Source organism: Stegodyphus dumicola, chromosome 3 (genome assembly GCF_044657685.1).
Source record: "Stegodyphus dumicola isolate Sdum_Otavi_A_Nest chromosome 3, ASM4465768v1".
In the NCBI taxonomy this organism is placed as follows: Eukaryota; Metazoa; Arthropoda; class Arachnida; order Araneae; family Eresidae; genus Stegodyphus; species Stegodyphus dumicola.
Genome location: NC_140770.1, coordinates 270405034 through 270431618, shown reverse-complemented (window position 1 = coordinate 270431618; position 26585 = coordinate 270405034). Strand labels below are relative to the sequence as shown.

Below are 26585 nucleotides of genomic sequence, written 5' to 3'. Positions count from 1 at the left end.
CTGCCCTAAGCGTCTGTACACGGTCTGCCTTGAAATTGTCGTACCAGTGGCTGAAGAGAGCTGACGAGACAGGTCTCAGGCTGTGCTCCGCTTGTTTTTTTTTTTTTTTTGGCAGTAACTGCCAAATACCGGTCCTCATTCGGCGTTGAAACTCGGAGCGACCTGTGCTGTAACGCCTACTCACATTACCCTCTTGGAATCGTTGCCAAAGCCTGGAGACGACACTCTGGGCAATTCCAAGTTCGTCAGATACTTCCAGTTGGGTACGCCCAAATTACAGACGGCCGATAATTCTACCACGTAAAAAATCATCCAAATACGTCCTTTGTGTCATAACTATTCGGTTGTTGCACTGAAATGCTTATAAAACGCCTGCGAACAATTTTACTTCTTTGCCTGTATTCCTTACACTCTCGTCATTGTGACGTACCATCGGTGTCATATGGTTACTTCCTGAAATTTGCATATGATTCTTGAAGATGCGTGTAGTGATTTTACAGGTGATATATTTATTTTAGAGTTCCATTTCCGCGTGACTCCGAATTATCCTTAATTTATGGACATGAGTGTAGTTTATACTATTGCGTGTTACGAATTCGTAATAAATTGAATGCACAAGTCGAATAAAAGGTTAATAAAATTTATTCTTATCAAAAGAAATATAACAGAATGCTGGATCTTTCCTCAGAGATATTCGAATAATATCACAATATCACGCAATATAATCAGTAGCTATATTTTAAACTACTAAAACGTTAAATAGAACGCAATCCACAGAACAGAGAAAGCTAATCGGATCAACAATAATTAACAGCAGCTAACTAAACAACAACAACAACTGAGATAAGATGTTTCTCACAGGCGTTTTAAAGCTTTCAATCGTTCGCGTGAGATTCTAGTAATTTCTGCTTTTGGAGATTTCTGGAAAACGATATAGTAGAAGTACGTTTACAGCTTACAGAGCACTCAATTACAATTATTCAATTTGAATATAAATTAATGAGATATTTATTTATTAAATGCCGTATACGTGCAATTTATTTATTAAATGCTGTATACGTTGTAAGAATACGTGCTCCTGTATTTTTACTTTTCCAAAGTAAATTTCTCTTAACACGTTGAGCGCCGCGCCGAATTTGCTGTCCTTTCCGTTCAGCCGGCAGCGAGCTAAGCCGTATTTTTGTTTAGAATGGTTCAATACATTTCATTAAAACTAAATTTGATCACATTTCATTGAGACTATATTTATTTTTTAACTTTAATACTGTCGGTCCCGCGGACTGACGCCAGCCAAACGAAAATTCCAGTTATATTGCGTGATACTGTGAAAAAAAGGAGAGTACGATGCATCGCTTGTCGGGAAAGCTGTTGTCCTTCCCCTTCTGTAATAATGCTGAAATGTTTCTTTTTGAATTAACCAAGAAAGTCTGTGTTATAGTTTTAAATAAATCTAAAAAGTACAACATGTTTTAATTATTTCTATTCCGGAAGTTCGGGGACTTTACAGCTAAAATTCATTGGTGGCAGCGCGGGCGTCAGACCGGATAACGGAAAAGACGGTCAGGCTCCGAAATACAGCTCGTCTCAAGTTTTGCTGGACAGTCAGTGTCGGAAGATCTCCAGCATTTTAAAATTTTACGGGACTGCCAGTCTCCGCAAATACTTTAGTGAAGAGAAAAGAACCGTCAGACTGGGAAATTCAGCTCATCTCAAGTTTTGGGGAACAGGTCTTCATTATTGTTAAATGTTGCGGGACTGCCAGTGTCCGTAAATGTTTTAGTGAAAAGAAGATAACTGACAGGCTCTGAATTTCAGCTCATCTCGCTTTCTGTGGGGAAGTCTATGTCCAAAGATCTACAGAATTATGTTTAAAAGTGTGGACCATCTGTGTGTGGGCGAAAGGGATGTGTATTGTGAGAAGTGCTTTAAAGTGTCGGGACCATCAGTGTCCATAAAAATTTTAATTTGGGAAATAAAATGTGTACAGGTTCCAGAGTACCAGTTCTACAAACCCAGGTGGGCCACCTTGGATTTTTTTATATTGAGGTTGAGGAACAATTTAATTTATTTCTGTAATTGAATTTATACAAGGTCGCGTAACTGTTATTTTTAGTCGACATCGTTTTCTGTAAAGCTTAAAGAAAGGTTAAGTTTGTTTTTGTGTTCCAAATAAAAATGCATAAGTTCTAGAAATTTAAATTTATGTTAACAGATGTTTTAATATCTGAAATACTGATGAGTTGGGCTGATAACTTCCGCTGTAATCTTAATTTTTAATTAATCAAGAAAAACCTACGTTAAGTTTTAAAATACCGAATAGTCTTAGTAAGCCGCACGGGCGTCCAAATTGTGCTCTCAACTCAACTCATCCCAGAAGCTCGGCGAAATTAGCTTTCGAGATTGACCACCAAGTTATTTCCTCGACCTTCCTAAGTACAATCTTTGAAGCACGTTCGACTAACAATTGGGTGATCCAGGGTTCGAATGCCAGCGATCCCATTTCACATATTTTATATTTCGTGCTTCGATAAAGGTAATGACTACAAATGGCACCCAAATTTCAAATTTTAAAAAAGTGGCGGACGATAATTTCGTCACCAGCTCGGTTTGGTGATTGGGTCCCATCCTCTCCCGTTGCGTTCTATTAACGTATATCCTTCAAATTGGGGAGAATGAAAGGTATTTCCTCCCTCCTTATCTCACACCTTCGTAACTAGAAGTAACTCGGTGCAAATTGGAAATGCGTCTGGTAAGCAGTCGGAAGATCAAGAGCTCGAATCACGGGGAGGACGAGGGCACTGCACATTTTTCATATTTCCTGCTCCGATAAAAATGTTAATGAAAGCATAGAAAGGTTATCTGCTTGAAGGCTGAAGAATTCTTTATTAAGTGGGAGAACTGTCTAGGCCAGGCTTCTCTACACTTTTTGTCCCTAAAGAGCACATTTTAGAATATCCTCTGGATGGCGGGCACCATTTACTTTCCAGTGTGAATTTATAGTATATTTATACATACACATAAAAAAAGAGATCGATCACATTTCGCTTTGTGCTGGTATCTGTGTTGTACGCGATTTCTATTTCATTAAAATTGAGAAACCTTTCACGTAGAACATTTTTGAAAACTAAAACAATTTTATTATGATCGCACAGCGGCGGGCACACGTTAAACGATCAGCGGGCGCCATGGGCATAGGGTTGGGAACCCTTGGTCTAGGCATTGCATTGCAGTAAATAAATGAAGAAGAATTTATTTTTAAAATTGATAGATAACATGTGATATAAGCGCCAGTGGTGTTACGCAATAAATAAATATGCACGCAATTAATAGTCTTCTTCAATGGACTTAAGTGTTTGGCTATCTTAATGCTTTAGGAAGTTATTAACAAAGGTAAATAAACAAGTACAATACAGCAAATCCCTTAAGCTAAAATCTTATCTCATAATTAGCTTAAGCATACATTTATCTCGTTCGTTAAGTACGAAGCTCTTAAAAATAGTCTTTATCTCGATTAAACTATGAACAAGGTGCTTAATTGGCACTGGCCATGACAGATGACGTCATGACTGACTCACGCATTAACGGTTGATCGTTACAGAAACAAGACCTATAATCCATTTTCATAATCGCATGCAAGTGCAAAAGACTGTTATATAAGCAAACATAAATTAACGTATGATTCTAATCAAATGCATTTGCTCAGATGAAAAAGTCTCGTTAATCGGATAAGTGGTAACGATTGAAATGTTGGAAACACATATGTCCAATACCACCTAGGTTGCGATAGTGGTGTAATATCAAAATGTCTGGAATAAAAGGAGGAAATAAAAGCTGAAGTAAAAACAAATTACTAAATTATCTTCACCTAATGAGTACTGAATAAAGAAGCCATCACCAGTTATCTGAGGATTAGAATGGAAAGTTATTTTTATCTTCCTCCCTTTGCTGACAATTGGTTCAGGTATCGTTAATCCACATTTTCGTTCTTTGAATACCCAGCTTTCGTTATTATCATCATAGTCTTCGATCTACAATAAATATTACAAAAATTACAAATTAAACGTATTCTGTTAAGCATAAATTTCATTAAAAACTCTGGTACTGTATAAAAATATATAACCTTCTGAAACGAAAGGCAAGTTATAATATTTTAACAACTCCAGAAAGTCTGGTAATAATCAATAGCCGGCAGAGATCAAGTAGATTCCTGTATACAAGGTGTCACAAAATGTCATGTCCGAACGGCTCATATGGTTGTGTTAGGAAATGAGGAATCAAAATTACATAGGAACAGCGGTCGGAAACGCGGCCGTAATCCGCTGTCAGTCCATCTTGTTAGTGGTTGCTCCCGCAACAGTACGCCTCAACATGTGGTTCCAGCATGATGGGGCTCCCTCACATTTACACAGGAATGTACGCCAGTTCGTCGACTTGAAGTATCCAGATCGCTGAATTGGCAGAGGCGGCTCTGTACCACGGCCACCGTGATCCTCGGGCTTACCCCCCCCCCCCGTGGATTTTTACGTCTGGGGATACCTTAAGTGTCTTGTGTACGAAACATCCGTTGCATTGGACATGGACATAATAACACGTATCGTTGAAGCGACGGCACGTGTTCGGGAATTCGAACGAGTTCGTGAATCCATGCGACACCAATATAAAGTATGCATCGCAGCTGAAAGGGCCAATTTTGAGCACTTGTTATAATATTTTTTATTTGTATTTGATACATTTTGTCGTAAAAAAGAGTTTTTTACACAATTCGCGTGACGATCACGATCGTGTTTCTGACCCGTTTTTCCTGTGTGATTCTGTTCCTCATGACCTGACACAACCATATGTGCCGTTTGGACATTGACCTTTTGTGACACTCTGTATACTCAAGGCTAAAGAAAAAAAAAGTTCGTTTCTTAGAGCAGTGGTCTCAAATTCAAATTTCATAGAGCTGCATGCACGATCTAAGCAGCTGGGAGGGGGAGGCAGAATTATTTTAAAATTATTATAAAAAATTAAAAAAATTATTATAAAATTTAATAAAGTAAGATATATCAATAAATATATGTCAAATTCAATTAACATTTAGGAGCTAAAATTTTGAAAGCTACTTTTTTCAAAAGCTACTCGTGCTATTTTTACAAAACTTGTCAGATAGGCATAATTTGAGTAGTAGAATCGAAATATGGAAAAAAATGGGTATGTTATTTCAGAAAAAGTCCTATTTTGTGTCAAATTATACCCATGTTAGAACAATGCTATATATAAATCTAATATATATCCTGAATATCGCTTTCGAGATATAGAACACGCAAGTTAAATTTCGACAATCCATCCAGTAGAACAGGAGATATAGGAACTGTTCCCCCCCCCCTTTTTTTTTTTTTTTTTTTTTGAGCAGTGTATAGCATCGATTGCTGGTGCACATTTTGAGAGCTAATTTTTTAAAAATTACTCGAGGGATTTTTACAAAACTTGTCAGTTCGGCATAATTTGAGGCGTAGAATCGAAATATGGAAAAAACATTTTTTTTCCATATTTCGATGTTTGTATGTTATTTTAGAAAAAGTTCGATTTTGTGTCAAAATACCTATATTAGAACAATGCTATATATAAATCTAATATATATCCTAAGTCGCGAAGCGAATAGAACGGAAAATGTAGGAACTGTCTTTTTTTTTTTTTTTTTTTTTTTTTTTTTTTTTTTAAAGCAGTGTAGCATCGATTGCTGCTGCACATCATCAATAATGATATTAATTATTTTCTAACACATAATTCTACTAAAGTTATCATTTTAATCGATTCATCTTTTAATACAGATTTCAGATTTTATGTTACTATACAATACAAACCTATTTAAATCATTTTTAGATTACATTGTATAACGCATTACTTGTATTATTCTATCTATCCGTTAATTAATTAAAAAACAGTATTATAAATTAAACATAGGCCCTTTTTAAACAAGTGTATAATGTGTAATTCTCCAATCCCAGGACTATCTCACGATTTGCTGGTGAAAGACTATCGATGTTGCATTTAAGAGATCTAGGTTTTTAACGATGACAGAAAATAGCCAACTGGAAATAAATTAATTTTCAGATTAACATCATTTCCAGGTGAATAACGATCAAAACTGGGTGATTTTTTAAAATTTAATAATTAAAATTACATTAGAGAAGTCTCTTTTCTGTCAACGTATGATTTTTCAGGTTGCGTACTCACCAGCAAAAAATCTTTGTCGCAAACGGTGCTCATTTCGATGTCAAAGTGATCCATGAATTCCAGCTTCACAATATTTCCAGGCGAGTATTCGATGATCCAAATACACTCTTCATTATTTCCGTAGTGATCCGGATAGTTAGGCGATGAGATATTTCCATTTATCATACTAATCAAGCCTCCACAACCTAAAATAAGCAATAGCTTATGTATAAGAAAACGATTCTTCAAATCAAATTTCATTAGTCTGGTCAATGCATGTAGTGTAAAAGTATTTAACTACAAAATTCAAGGTACAATCTCTGATCTAACAATTTACATCAGCTACCACACTTGGATTACTTATTATAAAAATCTGATGTGTACACCACATGACTTCCTTGCATGGAATATTAAATTATACTCATTTTTTCTTGCTTTTCGTTTAAATTTATTGGATTGTATTAAATCTACTTAGTCGACAGCATATAAAGCAAAAGAGAATAAACGCATTTTTTAAACTTCACTCTATTTGTTTACCATAGCGACATTCTGGCGCTAGGTTCTCTTAACAGTATTATATTTCTTTCATATTATAACTCATAACGCACAAAATTTATAGAAAAGATCGTTGCCAAATGTTCTATTTAAATACTATAATAAAGCTAGAACGATGTGTAAAAGAAATTAAGCAAACAAAACAAAAAAGAAACATTTTTTCACAGACGATTGAGTATTTCTCATTCAATTAATTCAGTTCTCGCTTCGCGACAAGGCAAAAATACATAAAAACTCAAAATATCTGTGTTAAAAATGACTAATTATTAAAAATTAAATTACTAATTATTAAAAATTAAATTATTAAAAATAAATCTTAAACAATTATTTCCTCGAAAAAATTCCAGAAAGGATTAAGCATGATTTAATTCGCAATAATAAATGAAGGCCTTATCTTTGTTGTTGCGAAGCTACGTTTCTCTAGATTGGCAAAAAATCCACTAATCTGCTGTTTCAAATGTAAACAAGCAATGGCCGCCATCAAAAAAATTATTAGGCTTAGCGGCACTTAAGAAACTTTAAAATTGTTGATAATTCTAAAAATATTGCATACAAATTTACTAAAGGCATAAAAACCTTTACCGGAAGATAAGAACAACATAATTCAGTCATTTTTAAAGCAAAAAATGTTCAATTTACAAGCATATAAGAGTAAAGAAACTGAGATCACTGAGCCGAGTAACATAGTGGATATATATATAAATATATTTATATACGTTTGGAGCGACCGATTGCAACCAAAATACGAGGTGCCCATCTACATGTTATAGCAGTCCTATATACAAAATTTCAAACTTCTGAGGCTACTCGTTTTTGAGTTATGCGAGATACGTACGTACGGACGTACGTTCATACGTTCATACGTTTTCGTGGCGAAAAATTTTGGGTATCATATTTCAACGAAAATATCCACCCTTCATTCTGAATGTGTCCTTTACTCTGTCCTTACGTACAGATGTCACGCAAAAACATCGTTAAATTGCATTCGATAGAGGTGAAAATGGATATTTTCGTTGAAATATGATGCCTGAAATTTTTCGCGATTACAATACTTCCTTTTTACTTTGTACAAGGATATAATATATCCTTAAATATAGTGAAATTTAAGGAGTACATTCATTGTTTTGTGGTTTATGCGCTATCGACAAAGTAGATTTAATTCAAAATTCGTTAACTGTTAATTCAATATGTTTCAATTAAATGCGGTAAAATTGCGTATAATTTAATATTCCGTACAAGGAAGTCATGTGGTGTACACATCAGAGTTTTTACCACAGCATCCATATTTGTTACACTTAAAACTTAGCAGAATACTGAATTAAGTCAGTTTCTGCACGTTTCAGTGTGTTTTTGCCAAGTGGGAACAAAATTAAACATTCAGTTTTGTGCACCAAAAAATCTGCCTTCTTAAGCGTTGGTCGAATTGCTTGTTTTTGCATAGAAACTCTTAATTTGAATTGTAAAAAAATTTTTACGTAATTTTTTTTTTATGTAAAAATTGTTTCTAACTGTATTTTGTTATATGTGTTTATATGTATTTGGTGTTTTGTATTTTTCTACATTTTGAATTTTTAATAAGATATTTTGCGATTTTTAATAAAGGTAATTTGAGGTTTTATGTGTTTTTGCGGCGAAATGAAACCTGAATTAATTGAATGAGAACTATATCTCTAATGAAATTTGACGAAATAAGTTTAAATAAAATGCACAAAAAATGCGTATAATTTAATATTCCATTCAAGAAAGTCATGTGGTGTACACAACCATTATATTTCAAATTCAAAATATAAATATTCTTAGTTTAAATTTCTGACCTTCTTAACACATTATTTCTGAAATTTAGGCTTATTTCTGAAAATATTTGTGAACTGGTAGCTCATTTTTTGATAAGATAAAACTTACTTTTGTTGACAGAATATTTCGCTCATTTTAGCTAAGGCGTAAATTTTGACTGCAGTGATATCACATGCTTTATGAAAATAAAATTTCTTCAGGTTATGAATAATTGAAGTAAATTGTTTCTGAAACTAACCTTTTTGAATCTTCGATGTTGTCATCCAAAAGCCGGGGGCAGTTCCCGACTCGTCAGAATGAAATTTTACAGACAGAACGTGGTGCCTCGATGTAACTGGATATGGTCTATGATCGCCACAGAACTTGCCCAGCATATGAAAATCATAGGCACTGGAAATCGAGACGTAGTCCCCCTCGCAATCATTCTCCAGGTGAAGATCCACTGTCGTTAGCTGAAGGGTAGTTTCAATAAAGTTTTAATATTATATTTTTATTTAATTAATATAGTTAAAAATAAATAAGTTAGATTTGTATTTTTAGCGCTCTTTGGACCTATTTCATTTGTGACCGCTATGAAGCAATGAGAATTTGCCGAAACCATAGATATTAAATATAAAATAAAAAATAAAAAACCACAAACAATTTATTTGTTTGGTAAACAAGGTGCACCTTGCACACACACACAAAGAGATGGGACAGTTGTATTTATCCCGTTCTACTGGACCGATTCTCGAAATTGCATTTTCCATGCCTCGAAAGCGCGACTTAGGATATATATTAGATTTACATACAGCATTGTCCTAACATAGGTATTTTGACACAAAATCGAACTTTCTTTGAAATAACATAGCAGTTTTTTCCATATTTCCCTTCTACGACTGAAATTAGGCCTAAGCGACATGTTTTGTAAAAATTGCTCGAGTAGTTTTTAAAAATTTAGCTCTCAAAATTTCAGCTCCTCAGTGTTAATTGAATTTGGTAGCATCTCTCTTTTTTTAAACTTATTTTGTTCTTCCTTTCGCATTTCGAAATTTTGGTACATTGCAAATGAAATTCGCCCATTTTTTATAATTTATTTTTAAAATTTGTATTTTTTAAATAATTTTTATAAATTTTTCGAAAAACATTTTGTGTTACAATCTGTAAAATTTTTACCGTCATCTTAAAGGAGATGTATTTTTAAGCATACCTGCAAAAAATTAGAGTTTTTATTTCAAAATTTCCTAAGGGAATTTACATATTGGCGCGTTTTGAAATTTAGCATATTCATTATAAACGATAATAACGCAAGATGTCGTTTACGCACTTTGTTAATATTGTTTAAAAGTATGAACGTTGACCTTTTTTCCGCTCGTGTACAATGAAGAAAAGGAAAGGAAAATAGGTTGCTGTAAATTAAGAAGGTTGCCAAGTAAATTATTCTTAGAGCAAACTTAAAAAAATACGCCAAGAAAAACTTTTGAATTTTTCACGAAAAATTGCAAAATTTAATATCCAGGCGTAATTTGAGTCGTATATGGAAATATGAAAAAGAACTGGCATGTTAGTTCAGAAAAAGTCCGACTTTGTGCCAAAATACCTATGTTAGAATAATGCTGAATATAAATCTAATATATATCTTAATGGGCCTTCGAGGCATGGGAAACGCAAGTTAAATTTCGACTATCGGCCTAGTAGAACGGAAGATATAGAACTGCCCCTTTTTGTGTGTGTGTGCGCGCAAGGTGTACATACGAAAAGTTAGCAGTTTTAGGATTTCTTTTAAGTAGTATACAAAAATTAATGAATGAAAGTTACTTTTTTAATGAGACGAATATGTTGATTTTTTTGCTGTATAGCAATATAAATCTTGCGCGTTATTTTACCTGCTGATTGTAAAGCTTCTTCAATATTTTTATGTTCGGAACGATATTTGGATTTAATAATAGTTAAATGTAAAAAAGAATGTTTCAGATTAAGTATTTGTTGCTAAATGGTCGAAGAAATTCTAATTCAGAAAGTGTGAAAAATTTATTTCTATCTCTCATCAAGGATTCAGTCAAAGATTTTTCTGGAAATTTAAGTTTTAAGTTTGAATTACTCAATAACTCAACATATTCTTCTTCGGCTTTGTATAGCAGCTGTTATTCGTATTATGTCAACAAAAATGGTTTTTGAATCCAAAATAACTTTGTGAAATGAAATCTACAGCTAAATTATTATCAAAACCATTTTGTTAAAGTTTTGAAGTGAATTATAACAAATTTTGCAATGAAATATTTACAAGTATATTACTCAATCGTAAAATTGCCGACAATCGAAAACATTTAGAAGCAATTATTTCTCTATCCAATCTTCGAAATGTTAATTTTGTTTTAATAAAATTTTCAATTTTATCATTCGAAGTAAATACATTGGTATTTTTTCCTATAACAGACAAGTTGAGATCTTTCAGTTTCTGAAAAATATACGACAACAGCACAGTTTCAATGGCCACAAGTCATTTTGAAAAAGGGAAGCAAGATCAGTTTTTTCTTTAAAAAATATAATAATTTATTTTTGTTAATAAAAATAGTCATCTTAAACTTTGCTGTTTTTACAATGGCGTGGGGAATCTAACAAAGCTCCGCAATGATTTTAGTGCCGGACCTAAATTTCAACATTAAAATGCATTCAGTGACGTTTCTATTTAAATCAACATTCAGTCTAGTTTAAAAGGAACTTTATAAGAATACCAAAGCAGGTTAATCTAATCTAGAATCTAATTAACATCTATCAACAGCATTCAAGCTGCATCAAAACAAATCGAAAGCAAGCTCCAAAGTTCACAATGTCACCACTTAGCTTTCTCTATATCAATGAGTTTCTACTGATTTTTGCGTTGCCATTCAGAGCCAAAAATTGTGTCTATTCAAACCATAATATTAACTCTCTGTATAATAAAATTTTTTTCAAAAAATACTAATCCATATATTTTCAGAGATTCGAAAATAAACAGCTGTTAAGGACACGGCTTTTGCTAAAGTTTATATTTTTAGCAGCATCCTGATGCACATCGTTCAATGCCGTTGTTAATGATTTTGCTAGAGCAGCATTTCGATAGTTCACGCAGTGAGTAAATATTCCAGCAGCTTTCATTTACACGATTTAAAACCAATATTTTCGCCCTTCATCGCTTTTGCACTATCTCTGCATACTCCAATGCAATTTATCCATTCTAAACCCTCAGTTTTAAAACATTTTTCAATTTTGTACATGTTGCCATCTTTTGTATTCTCCCAAAGGACAATAAAACAACAATTCTTTATCAATTTTCATTACATCTACTAAAATATATTAGCAACCGAACTATTTTTGAAATAGCAGTTGTTCTGTCCAATTGAATTGTAATTTTTGGGCCTTCTTTAACTTGTTACTGCGAGTTAACTGCTCGTATTAACTTCAAAAATTTGATTAGCGACAGTATCGTTTGGCAAAGGAATTTTTTAATTTCATTACCAAAATTACTTACGTAAAGTATTTTTTACCATTTCAATAACAGCAGGTAATACAAGATTTTCTCCAAAGGTATGTGGCTTTTTATTTTTAGCAGTAATTTACGAATCTTTGTATAACGCGAGTAAATATTTTTTGCTAACGGTCATAAATTTATAAAAATAGCATTTTTTTATTTTTTTTATTTGAAGATTTAAAGTCATTCGAAATATTCTTCTCATTTACTGATGTACGAAGGATGTTCAGATTCAAGATGCTCTTTCAGTTTTGATGGTTTTATACTCTTGATAGCTCAAATGTTGCCAAAAATTAAACAAAAAGGTTATTCATTGCCATCACAGTTAATCACAGCGGTGCTAAGGTACACACCGAATGATCGCTACGGTTTTGTGGATAAAGGTTTTCAACCTCTGATGTAGAGCCTTGTTATCTCAGGTTATCACACTATAGAGGCATTAGGAATTTTTTGAAAGCAGGAGAGAAGAAAAATGAGCAATACCTTCGCCGGACTCGAACCACAGACCTTTCGAATACGCGTCGAGCGTGCTGACAACTACACCACGAAGGCATGCTAAGAAGGCGGGAAAAATACCTTATATACTCCCCCTTTTAAACGGCAACTGGGAATTGGGGGACTCAATCGCGAAATCCTGGGGGTGGAGAATCATCATCCACCACCTTTTAGTTCGGGGGCCACTGTAGAGACATTAAATATTTTTGAAGGAAGAGTCATGAAAAGGAGCATTGCCTTCACCGGGACTCGAACCACATACTTCTCGAATACGCACCGAGCGTGCTGACCACTACACCACGAATGCACTCTAAGGAGGGAGAAATACCTTATATACTCCCCCTTTTAAAGGGCGACTGGAAATTAGGGGACCCAATCGCCAAATATTGGTTGTGGGGAATCATTATCCACCACATTTTATAGATCAGGCGCTACTGTGGAGGAGTTCGGAAGCAGGAAAGTGAAGAAATGAGCAATGCTCTCGCAGGAACTCGAACCACGGACCTCTCGAATACGCGCCGAGCATGCTTATCACTACACCACGAAAGCATGCTAAGAAGAAATACCCTATAACATAACATAAATTCTAGTAAGTATAATTCTGCTGATGCGAAAGATTTTGAAAGGCTGAACCCGAAATTTTTTTAACCCTACAACCTAGGATTAGAAAACACATATAAATGGCAAAGGATGTCTCTTATAAAGAGATAAATATAGCTGTTTAAATATTTGAAACATCATAAATATGATTTCAATATTCCGCGATTCAGTTCCTTAATATGATAGGTTGGGTTCCGACGAACATGATCACAATGGATTTTAAAGATTTGTAAGGTATTTTCTCCCTTCTAAACACATCTGACTAGCTATCAGAAGGTAAATTCTGGCGAGGGCATTAGTCATTATTCACGAATGCTCCAAAAGACTTATTCGTTCTGTTTGCATTATTAAGTAAACAATGTTTCAAATATATATTATGAGTCTTCCATCTTTAAAAATAAATTACACAAATTAAAATCTTATGCTTTGAATGGGTAATGTCTGGATAAATGCGAAATGAAACTTACCGTTATTAGTTCTCCATAGTCTGCCTGTATGATCCAGTGACAGTCAGTATTAGGTGGATAACCGTTTGGATACCCGGGTGAAGTAATGTTTACATCACTGGGTGCGTTGATTATGCCACCGCAATCTAGGTCGAAATTCATCGATTAAATATTCTCCAAGTATTTAAGCAGACTTCGGATATACTTTTGTGTAACAGTAAATTCGAGACAGGTTGCTATAACATTCATTTATTTTAGACATTATTGTAATTGTAGTATTTATCTTTTCTTAAAAGTAAATTCGCGTAATCGTGTCGTGTCTGATTGAAAATAAAACTTACACTGCGAAAAAAAAATGGCACAGTTCTATATCTCCCGTTTTATTGGGCCGATTGACGAAATTCAAATTGCGTTTTTCATATCTCGAAAGCGCGACTTAGGATATATTTATATACAGCATTAATCAAACATAGGTATTTTGATACAAAATTGGACTCTTTCTGCGAATTTCTTTCTATGTTCTACGACTCAAATTATGCCAAACTCCCAAGTTTTGTAAAAATCGCACGAGCAGCTATAAAATATTAGCTGCTCAAAAATTTTAGCTCCTCAGTGTTAGTTCAAGTTGGTATGTATTTATTAAAATATCTTTTTTTATGAAACTTATTTGATTCCTTTCTACACAGTTCGAAATTTAGGTTCATTCCAAATAAAATTCACTCCTTTTTATGATTTATTTTTAAAATTTGTATTTCTTAAATAATTTTTATAAATTTTTCGAAAACATTTTTGAATTATAACCTATAAACGTTTTACAATCATCTTAAAGGAGATGTATTTCTAAGCATACCTGCAAAAAAATAAGAGCTTTTTATTCAAAATTTCCGAAGATATATGTGAATTTATATATTGGCGCGTTTTAAATTTTGGCATATTTGTTGAAAGCGATAATAACGAAAATGTGGTTTACGTACTTTTTTTAAATTATTTGGAAGTAGGAACGATGTGTCTTTTTTTCCGCTCATCCGCAATGTAAAAAGGTAGGAACGATGTGACGTTCCGCTCTTGCACAATAAAAGGGAAAGGAAAATAGGTTGCCATTTATTAAGAAGTTGGCCAAGCAAATTATTTTTGGCTCAAACTGAAAAAAAATTACAGCAAGTTAAATCTTCGAATTTCTCCGTAAATTTCGCACCAAATTTGACAAAATTTAATATTTAGGCATAATTTGAGCCGTAGAATCTAAGTATGGAAAAGATATGGTATGTTATTTAAACAAAAGTCCTATTTTGTGTCATAATACCTATATTAGAACAAAGCTATGTATTAATCTAATAAATATCCTAAGTGGCACTTTCGAGCCATGGAAAACGCAATTTGAATTTCGTCAATCGGCCCATTAGAACGGGAGATATAGAACTGTCCCTTTTTTTTTCCCCGATGTACATAGATTAACATCCAAGGCTCCAAGGCATTTACTTCACTTTCATTTGTTGTTCACAGCTAAAAGGAAAATACGAAAAATATGAATTGATGACTCAAATTAATATCTCAATGAACAATAGCAAAAGCAAATCTTCTAAAGCAAGGTGCACGGCTTTTGGCCTTATGTAATCAACTATAAAGGTGGCACCTATAGCTTAAAATGTCATTAGGACTTGAAGAGCGTCTGAGTAAAACTGACTCCTTTCTAAACGCACTTAACAGCATTTGCGCGAGTAAACACTAGCAACATAAAGTTCTTGTACATTAGTACGAACTGCAGTCAACATTTCTGGTCCTTATCCTTATACCTTGTGCATGCTTTTCATTTGCATAACTTTCTAGATATGAATCAAAGGGAAGATAGAACAATGTTTAAATGCAACTGTTAATGAAACGTAGAATAATTACTGTACATTTTGAAGCATTTGTCCTCAGTCGCAGAGCTTTTAAATAGACGGCAAAGAGTTTGAAGGAAATGTGGTCGATATGTGGTTTCTATAAATAAAAAAAATCTGACGTTTAATTTGATTAAGAGACCCTAAAAGTAAAGTACTCAAAGACATACTTACAGTATATAAGTAACTCAAATATAAAGGCTTCTTTAAATTTGGTTTACGAAGGTTATATCACAACAGGTTTCCAGGCTTAGATCATTTTATAATGTTTATTTTTTAGTGATTTCTATTAGATTTCAATTAGATTTAGGGCCTAACTAAGAAACAAAAGTTCCTTGTTTTGCATTTGATGGTTCTGTAAAGACCAAGCACTTTGTTAACTTTGTATATGATCTTAATAAAATCTTGATTATTAATATTTCTCCAAATAATGCTCGTAAAATTATAGACACTTTATTGTCTTATTATTAACACTTTATTTTCTATTTATTTTTCTAATTAGTCATTTTACTTTGTAGGAAATGTATAAAACATTATATTTTATATTTGCAAAAACCTTGTTAATAAACTCATTTTCTGAAAGGTTGAAGAAACAACGTTTCGTAAACTTATTAGAAGCAACAAGATTCTCATTCACATATAAATGCAATTTCTGGACTGTACTATCGTACCTTCCCCTTTAAATATCTGTAACTCAACATAAGACACTACATTGAGAAAAAAAATTTAAATTGCTCTCATGCGTCGTCATTTATAACGGATAAGCATTAAGAAAACGGATAAACGAATGCACAAAAGCTACTACAGTAGGAATGATGTTGATAAAACTTTGCTTCGATAGTTTATTTTATCATACTCGCCCTTTTTTTCTCTTCCTGCTCCATTCGGATAATATAAACCTTTTGCAAAAATATCCCTCCAAATTAGATGGTTGTTGAGAATTAACCAATAAGTTATTTGCGTATAGTAATACAATGCATTTAGATACATTTTAAAATTAAATTCTAATCGTAGTTTAAGTTATCTTTCGAAGCTGCTGATCATCGGTTCCTAGAGACTGAAATTTATTTCAGATCAACAGATCAGCAGCTTTCAACTGTAGAGACATTAGGTAATTTAGGAAGCAGGAAAGATGAAAAATTTGCAAGGCCATCACCGGGAATCGAACCGCGGACCTCTGGAATACCCGTCCAGCGTGCAGACCACCACATCACGAAGGCATGCCAAGAAGGCGGGAGAAATACCTTATACAACCAACAGATCACTGGTGTGAGACAACTCAGTAAATTTTGATAGATATTTAAATTAAGATTGCATACAGCCACATAATCCCCGTCACGTTTCCTAGCCACCGATGCCTCTCATGATTGCCGGTGATCTAGAATTTGAAGGTCACTTAGTGTTAACCCATAAATGAGCGATATGAGTGGATTATTAAGCTGAGATTAATATTTAAATTAAAATTCAATCGGATCATATAAGTACGTTTCAAGTGTGCTGGTCACTGAGAAATCACAAACTGAAGTTTCAATCCATAAGTTAATGACAGATTCAACCCATAAATCACGACTATGGAGTAATGGTGTTATAACTAGAGCAGTATTTCCCAGATTGAGTGCACCACCTCTCTAGCGGCTACTAGTGGTCGTTAGAGTAGTCTAAAGGTGCGTCCACACGACTGTGCTGGCTACATAAATCTGAGAACGAAAAATATTCCGGTGAACAATATTTCCAATGAAGATGCGAACGAGGTCTGCGTTTAGCCAATAGAATTATTCAAAAGGAAAGTTAAATGACATTCACAGAAAGTTGCAAGCGGAAAACATTTCAACTGCTGTTTTATGGTGGTTTGCTCAGAAGTGTTTGAAATTCGGTCTATTTTATGATAAAATTTTGTGCAGTAAGCAACTTAGCCCCTTGAGGATCGAACTGAAATAGAACGCCTCCACCGGTCTACGCATTTTCAGCAAGCCTAAGTAACTAGATTTGTTTCAATCTGTGAATCACTCCACAAGAATAACTATTAGAAGAGCTGAGGACATTGGAAACTACTCCAAAGGTCAATTAAAAGAGAAGACAAAAAATTTCAAGTTGCTTTCCTTGGCTGTTGATGAGTCAACAGACATTAGTTGATTCTGCGCAATTGCTGGTATTTATTCGAAGGGTCAATACTGAGTTTGATGCGATTGAAAAAGTAGATTCTAGGAATACTTTACATGGAACAACCACAGGTAAACGTATCTTCAAGTTGAGAAATCGTTAATACAATAAAATTTGCTGCGAAATCAGTTAAAATATGTCACCACTGATAGTAGTAAAATTGTGTGTGGAACAGGAAACTGATAAGTTGGATAAGTGTTTAAGGCTTATGAAGAAGCTAAATGTTTAAAACGTCTAGTAATGCACTGTATTATTCATGAGCAGACCATTTATAGGAAACATCTCAGTATGTCATGGTGTTATTGAACCACTTGTGATAGCAGATAATTTTATTGGTTCTCGTGAACTTAGCAGTCTTCAATTTCGTGATTTGTTTTAGACATCGAATGCCGAATATTCTAATTTTCTCTGTCTTATTGTACATGGATGAGTCAACAATGGAAACATTTTATTGAGATATTTTTAAATCAGACAAATAATGGAAATTTTTCTGAATGAGGAAAATTTCCCAAACTACTTTAGCAAACAATGAATGGTTATGAAAATTCGCATTTGCTGCAGACATTGTGGGATATCTTGACGAATATAATTTGAAATTAATAAACACTGTGTTTATATTTTTAAAATATTCTGTCTAGCAAAATCCCCATTCCCCAAATTGTTTGCGAGGGATGCATTAACTCGAAGCAGATGCAAAAGATTTATACATGTTTCAAATCCCTTTTATTTATACATGTTTCAAATCCATTGTTCAAAATCCATTTTATTGTTCAATCGAGAAGCTTCCGTCACACCTTCAGTCGGTAGTAATTAATCTGAAAACTGATGCTATAATGTTTAAAGAAATTGATCTGACACAATTCTATAAATGTCTTTCGGAAGATGCATACGTTCAATTAAAATCATATGTAATGGGTGGCCATAATTAAACTGACAGTGCTCACAGTGTTCTGTAGCGCGATCTATTTGCGAGAATGACGCCGCATTTTGTAGGAAGATTAAACAAGACGGGGGACGAAGGATTCCACGAAAAAACAAATTAGTTCTAAAAGTCACCGCTGGGGGATTATTTGGCGCTGTGTAATAGAAAATAGAGTGCTAACAAATGCAAATCAATACGGAATAAAATTACCTTTTATTATGCACATTTTCTAATTTAGTTCAAGTGCAATATGGCAACACGTTTAAAAAAGCAATTTTAAAAAGCGATAAAAGACAATGCCTGGGGGAAATCATTTTCATGCAAGATGGAGCCCCTCCACACGTTGCTGTACAGGTGCAACAGATGCTACGACAGAAATTCACAACAGAAAGAGTCATTAGCCGCTACTTTCCATCTGCATGGCCACCTCGGTCGCCTGATCTTACCCCATGAGACTTCTGGCTATGGGGTTACCTAAAGTCTAAGGTCTATCAAGAAGTGGTCCAGGACCTGGCTGCATTGAAGGATAACATATCACGGACTGTACGGGAGATTCCTGCTCACATGTTACTTTCTGCTGTTGTGCATACTGTGCACAGAATGCAATATGTGGTCCACAACAACAGCAGCTACATTGAACCTCATTTGAATGCAAAATAAAAGGTTATTTCCGTATTGATTTGCATTTGTTAACACAGCGCCAAATATTCCCCCAGCAGTGACTTTTGGAACTACTTTGTTTTTTCCCGGAATCCTTCGTCCTCCCGTCCTGTTTAATCTTCCTACAAAATGTGGCGTCATTCTCGCAAATAGATCGCGCTACAGAACACTGTGAGCACTGTCAGTTTAATTATGGCCACCACATATCTGCATTTGAGAGCGTTTACTAATGTGAAAGAACATTTTTGAAAAAATGTGTGTGAGGTCATAGTACAGATCATTCATTATTAACATGTAGCCAACAGCAGCACGTTTAATGATAGGAGGGGCTTAACTACAGTATGATGAAATAATATCTCGAAAAAAAAAATTATATTCATCTCATTAGTATAAAATTTAACCTTTCTACATTATGTTAAAGGATAAATGGAAGTATTTTATATGATCTTATGTAAGTGTCAGCAATATGTGTATAAATACTTCTTTCTAAAACGCTTTAAAACAGGTTTTTTTGTGTGTTTTTTGTTTATTATTGTTAGCCTGCTGAGCCAAAAATTGCTATTATCTGGTCTTTTCCGAAAACGTTTGCCGACCTTTAGTCTAGCAGAGCAAAATATTTTATTAACTGAAGCTATGAGGCCTTACAGATTGCAAAAGCATTTGTTCAAAGCTTATTGAAGCAAAAAGAACAGAGAATTCGCATTAGTTTTAGGTACCAGAAGAGATGTTTGTAACATAAATCATATTTGCGAAGCTTTTCCAATAACATTCAGTCCAGATGATGATGTGTTGCATGCTTCTTATAATACTGCTTTATTTTATTATCAGATCACCCGCCTACCATTGCTGAAGAACTGATCTTAAAAGCTATAAATGAAGTATTATGAACTGTCATACATCACAACTGAAATCGTAAAGAAATATCTTTTGATTAATTACACTCAAAAGAAAAATCGATGAAGTGTCTGACAATGCTGAAAGCTCTCTATTTAAAGTTTAAGATCTACCTTATTTTTCAGTACAACTTGACGAGTCAATTTAAGAGGGAATGAAGTCTTACTTCTCGATTATGTACGTTTCATAAGGGATCAAAATATCTGTCAAGAATTATTATTTCCGCAATTTTCATTAAAGTACGTTATGAAAGATTATGCTTATAATAGGACGAAACTGACTTGAAAACAGTGCTGCCATCTGCTCTTCATGGCTCTCCAGTAATGGATGCCAAAATGGTTTTATAACATATTGAAATCTGGGGTTGTTCATACCCTGAAATGATCACTGGCAATTTTAAGTGGCAAAATCTCTGAGTAAATACTTACATTGATCACTATATTTCGTTATCAGAGCAGTGAATGGAACCAGAGGTAAATTTTTGAATGACAAATTATTTGGATTGCTCTGTATTGAAAGAAGGACCTTTCGGTCATCTGCCGCACAGACGTCCATTGCTGTTCGAGAGAAATCGATTCTTATTTCAGTTACTTTTTTTTTAAATTTTGAGCTTAGTACTATACTTTTTGGAAGATGAAGATGCAGCTTTAAGAGCTAATTTGTAAGGTATATTTTAATTTTATAACAGTTATCTTAATTTAATTCTGCTTCCTATCTTGCCTCCTTTCAAACTACAACCTCCTACCAGAATGAGTTTATGAGTTATGAGTTTTTAGAATCACGTTGAAGGCAAATGAGTCAGAAAAAGTATTAAAGGAAAGTTCAACTTACTTCGAGAGAGAGAGAGCTAGGAATCCTGGGTAGAGTTTGCTTGCCTTTGGGCTAAGTCTCTCTAACTGCTGTTACGCTCGACCGTATATTGCGGGCCTTTTGATAGTTTGCCTGCTAGTTTAAAACTAAGGGCTATCTACGTTAGAACTGGGTTAGCTCTGGCTAAATCTCTTAGTTAAATATAATTAGTTCTTATTTCTTAAAACTATGTTTGTTGTAAGCCCGAAGAAAGGGGCCGACTGTTAATCTTATTTGGAGTGAATAAAGGGTAATTAACCCTTTTTAAGTTTACGTACTCTGTTCTTTGAACCAAGCGATTATTCGCTTAGCAGCTCACTAGGTTTCTCGACACTTATTTTAACAGAGTAAAATAATCTAACAGAATAGTCTTCTTTTGAGAGAAATAAAGGGTAATTAACCTTTCTTGAGTTTCCGACTTCTGTGATTTGAACTAAGTGATAATTCCCTTAACAGTTCACTAGGTTCCTCGGCATTTAAATTAGTAGAATAAAATCGAGGAACTTTACAAATTCAAAAGCAGGTATAGCTTATTCAAGAGAATTTCTTTATTGAATTGAATGAAGAAAGACTTGTTGCCTGTAAAATGTGACGCTTAAGCTTCAACAAGCGATGTAAATTAAATAAAAATAAAAAATATAATTTCTACGTTTGAGGTAAAGCTTCAAATGCATAAAAAGAATTTGGAATCGGGAGGGAGTCGATTGACATTTACCATTCGTTAACTGCTGGAACAAAACGATAAACGTTGGCAAAGATGCACTTGGAATTGCCAACATTGGAAGCTCTGGTACTGGATTTCATAATATTTAAAAAATGGATGTACACTATTGGCTTTGAACCCGTGTTCTCGAGCAAACTCAGAAGTATTTCCAAACTTAGAAGAATTCTTTTAGTTAACAGCAAATAAGAACTGAAACTTCAATTTAGATAAGAATGCCAACATTTTTGGTTGCAGGAACAAACAACTGATTTTGATTTTGATTTATGAAATATCGTACAGAAATTCCTCTTAATGTTCCATTCCCCTTATTCAGTGTAACGCATATTCAGTGTAGTAATAACTTTAATAACTCTGAAAAGACCAGCTATAAATAACTAACTGCGGGTATTTGAGAATATCAGCAAATGTAGAGCCGAATATTGAAAATATAAAAATAAATTTAAATTAAAAATTAAATTGAAGCATAGCGATGCCGTGAAGGTTGTTTTCACGAGTACCAATCAATGTCACTGGTGATCTGTAAGCTGAGGGTGATAACAGATGTGAGGCCGTGAAGTAAATTTAGTTTAAATGAATCAGTAGAAATTTAAATGAAAATTATATGGAAGCGCAATGGTACCGAGATGTTTCTTGGTAGCTGGTGAATTACAACTAGTAGGCAACAATCGTAAAAGGTATTGACTATAACATAGAGGATGAATAACGTAGAGGATGTTACCCGCATCATTCCATTAACGAATGGATCACCAGTATAGGGAACAACAGAAAAATTAGACACGTAATTTAAATTTAAATGAAAATAAAACACCGAAGGTTGTCTGTTATTGGAAGTCTGCACACTGATGGTCGCTGGAGGCAATAAATAGTTTGTTAAGAATGGAGGCAGTGAAGTAAGTTGGAATAGATTGTAAGAATACAACTAAACTGAAGAACATCACTGCCTATCGAACTTGTTGTTCACTGGGGACCTCCGCATTGTTTAGCAGTGAATTATGGCTTCTGACTATCAACTGATGAAGTCACCGATATGGAACATGTAGCGAATTTAAACATATTGTTAAAAATAAGAGAAACTGAATTCATTGTAACTATTGTATTAACTAAGTATTGTTTGCAATGAAAAAATCAATTTTCACCAGTAATTGTCAAGAAGCTTTGAAGATATGATTTTTTAATCAACAGTGTAGGACAATGCAGTAGATAAACTGTTAAAATTAAATGAAAGTGAAAGGTGCTTTCGACATGAAAGGAATGTCAACTTTAATTATGAAACCCCTGGTCACTAGTAACCGTGAAGGCCATTGATTGCTGTTGACTTATAAGATTTCAATTACTAGTGCAGGCTTCTATCAGTATTGGTACAGTGGTAATCTTTTATAAAGAAGTGGGTAATTTGTAAATTTTGCTGAAGACATTTCTAACATAAAAAAAATGTTAACGAAATAACCAATAATTATGTAAGGATAAATATACTTACTGTTGACGTAATAGGTTCCATGAATACCACGAAAAGGTTTATCTAAGAAACCAGAGAGAAGAATATTAGTGGAAGGAAAAGGTGAGGTGAATATTACTGGTGACGTGTAGTTGCCACAGTAGATTTCAAATTCACGATAAAACTTAGAACCTATTGAAAAAAAAAATAAATTAAACACTATAACACAAAACATTTAATTTATGCAATTTTAAACTCATTTTTCAAATGAATCTTTTTTATATTTATAAAGTTCCAGTTTGAAATGAAACTAAGTTTTCAGTAGTTTCATCTATAAAGATAAATTATCCTAACAGACGGGGATCACCCATATGAAACACGAGATTCATAGTCGAAGTGCTGAAGGTGGAAGGGAATGGTGTTGCATCCCGTTAATAAGAAAAGATATTTTTTCAGCTTTTAGGCTTATAATATAGCGAATCTATATACAGAGGCTGTTCGCACATTTTTTAGACGATTTTGGAAAGCAGTAATAAAACTTCGTTTGCTGCAAAAGAAGTAATTGCAATTGTACTATGTTTTTAAAAGTCAAAATTATCGTCTGTGGCTTGAACATTTTGTTTTTATTCAAAATGGCGAATTTAACAAAGCAGTGGTTCGAAAGCTACATTTACGCTCTTTCCGAAGAGAAATATGCATACTCCGTTATCCAAAAACTATGTGAGAGTCATGGTTTTGTGATATCTAAAGCTTCGATAGGTAATATCATCAACAAGAAAGGAAAAAAATGTCAAATTGGAGCCTCAAGTGGGACAAAAATTCCAAACAAGTATCCAAGGAAAAAACAGACATCTTCAACTATTGCAAAGGTACGTTGTTTAATGTTAAAAGAAAATCCCCCTAGTCAAAGAACAGTTGCAAAATCATTAAAATGCTCGGTGTCTACTGTAAACAAAATGATAAACGTTGATTTAAATCTTAAGAAAGCGAAAAAACGCAATATGCATCATCTTCATCCAAAGCATATCGCTCAACGCAGGACACGCTGCAGAATTCTATATGAGAAACACTTATCCAAAGAAAAATGGAAAACAATTGTCAAAATAGATGAAGCATGGGTGTATTTAAATGGTTGTAACAAAAAAGAGCCATTTATTAACATACAAAGGGAGAAAAAAAATTAAGTACATGGTTCAAAGAATCGAAAAAAGTTTTTCTAAGGGATTCATGATTGTTGCTGGTTTTTCTTATAATGGCAAGTTAAAAATAAAGAGAGTGCAAAACAATGTCAAGATTAACTCCAAATACTATCAGGAACATATTTTATCGCCAAATTTTCTGAATGAAATACCATCGCTTTACTCACAGTGCCATCAATCTGTGAGACTCCATCAGGACAAAGCTAGCAGTCACACATCAAAATCCACTGTAAATTTCCTAAATGAAATGAAACAAAGAATTGTTATCAAGGCCATACCCTTCACCGATATCCCTACTAAATCTCCCGATGTGTCACCTATGGATTTTCATGCTTTCGGACTTTTAAAAACTGCATTATCCATACGTTGTCCCAAAACCCTAACAGGATGTTCGGGAGGAATGGGATAGAATACCTCTTCTGCCACTTCAAAAGGCAGCGGTGTCGAAAGATAGTTAAGAATACGGGATGTCAAATAGAACATTTAAAACACAAGAATTTTATGTAATTTAGTTTTGTGAATACAATATACATCGTCTAAAAAATGTGTGAACAGCCTCTGTATTTATTATTCTTATTATTTTCGTGATAATAATAATAAATATATAGATACATAGGATTTATTATTATTATTTACGTGTTCCGCCCTAAGGCACTACACGGAGCGGAAGGATGCCTTCGAGCAGGACTTTCTAAGAGAACACACATTTGAATCTCTTAACATTACTAACAAAAAAACGTATAAATGTAAGATATTTATTAAATTCAAAACACAAAGTAAATTTAAAACTATACTCACTATAGAAATAATGAATTGATAAAAAAATGTTTGCAAATACAAAATACCGGGTGATCAAAAAGTCAGTATAAATTTGAAAACTTAATAAATCACGGAATAATGTAGATAGAGAGGTAAAAATTGACACACATACTTAGAATGACATGGAGTTTTATTAGAACCAAAAAAAGTTAAAAAAATTTTACGATTTTTATGCAGGATGGCGCTCCACCCCATATTGCTAGACGCGTGAAAGATCTCTTGCGTGCGTCGTTTGGTGATGATCGTGTGCTCAGCCGCCACTTTCGTCATGCTTGGCCTCCCAAGTCCCCAGACCTCAGTCCGTGCGATTATTGGCTTTGAGGTTACCTGAAGTCGCAAGTGTATCGTGATCGACCGACATCTCTATGGATGCTGAAAGACAACATCCTACGCCAATGCCTCACGATAACTCCGGACATGCTTTACAGTGCTGTTCACAACATTATTCCTCGACTACAGCTATTGTTGAGGAATGATGGTTAACATATTGAGCATTTCCTGTAAAGAACATCATCTTTGCTTTTTCTTAATTTATTATTGCTTTTCTGATCAGATTATTGCTTTTCTAATAAAACCCCATGTCATTCTAAGTATGTGTGTCAATTTTTACCTCTCTATCTACATTATTCCGTGATTTATTAAGTTTTCAAATTTATACTGACTTTTTGATCACGCGGTAATTATAAAAATAATTTCTAATGATAGTGAATGAGACTTGTTCCAAAATCAACGGACAAACAAATTTTGTACAAAAACCAATATTTGTACAAAATTACCATAATCCATAGAAAAACTGCTATAGTTCGTACAAAAATTACCACAATCGAAAAGTGCAAAATATAAGGACAAATGGATTGTGCGTCTTTTTGGTGATCTTCAACAGGAGTTTGGTGTAAGGAAAGAAGTAAAATTAAAAGCCTGTTTCTGAACTGAAAAATGCACAAATGTAGTGAAGTAATCATAAATCAAAAAATTACAACATAAATTAAATCAGTATGTACACCTTGTACAAAATAAATGAAACTTTAATCTCCCGTTCTACTACAGTTGTCGAAATTTAACTTGTGTTTTCCATGTCTCGACTTAGGATATATATTAGATTTATATACAGCATTGTTCGAACGTCGGTATTTTGACACAAAATCGGACTTTTTTTCTGAGATAGCATACCAACTGTTTTCCATATTTCGATTCTAATTATGCCTAGATATCAAATTTTGTAATTTTTAGTGAGGAATTTATGGAGAAATTTTAAAGTTAATCTTGGCGCATTTTTTCAGTTTGAGCCAAGAATAATTCAATTGGCAAACTTCGTAATTTATGGCAACTTATTTCCTTTCCTTTTCTTCATTGCACACGCGGGATAGCCGCCCAACCGGTATAGTGGTTAGCGTTGCTGACTCCCGTACCGAAGGGTCCGGGTTCGAATCCCGGAGAAGGCATGGATGTTTGTAAATGTTTAATA

General features: G+C 33.9%; 1 protein-coding gene across 1 annotated transcript in view; it reads right to left on the bottom strand.

Annotated features, from left to right (window-relative positions):
- Window positions 1-26585, bottom strand: part of LOC118204101 (cubilin-like) — a 59241-nt gene that overhangs the window by 12975 nt on the left and 19681 nt on the right. Inside the window, exons 6-10 of the mRNA XM_085812502.1 lie at window positions 23145-23294; window positions 13600-13724; window positions 8786-8999; window positions 6220-6404; window positions 3866-4028 (exon numbers count right to left, since the gene is read on the bottom strand). Of these exons, the coding sequence (XP_085668628.1) occupies window positions 3866-4028; window positions 6220-6404; window positions 8786-8999; window positions 13600-13724; window positions 23145-23294 (837 nt within the window). The remainder of the gene's footprint in view (window positions 1-3865; window positions 4029-6219; window positions 6405-8785; window positions 9000-13599; window positions 13725-23144; window positions 23295-26585) is intronic.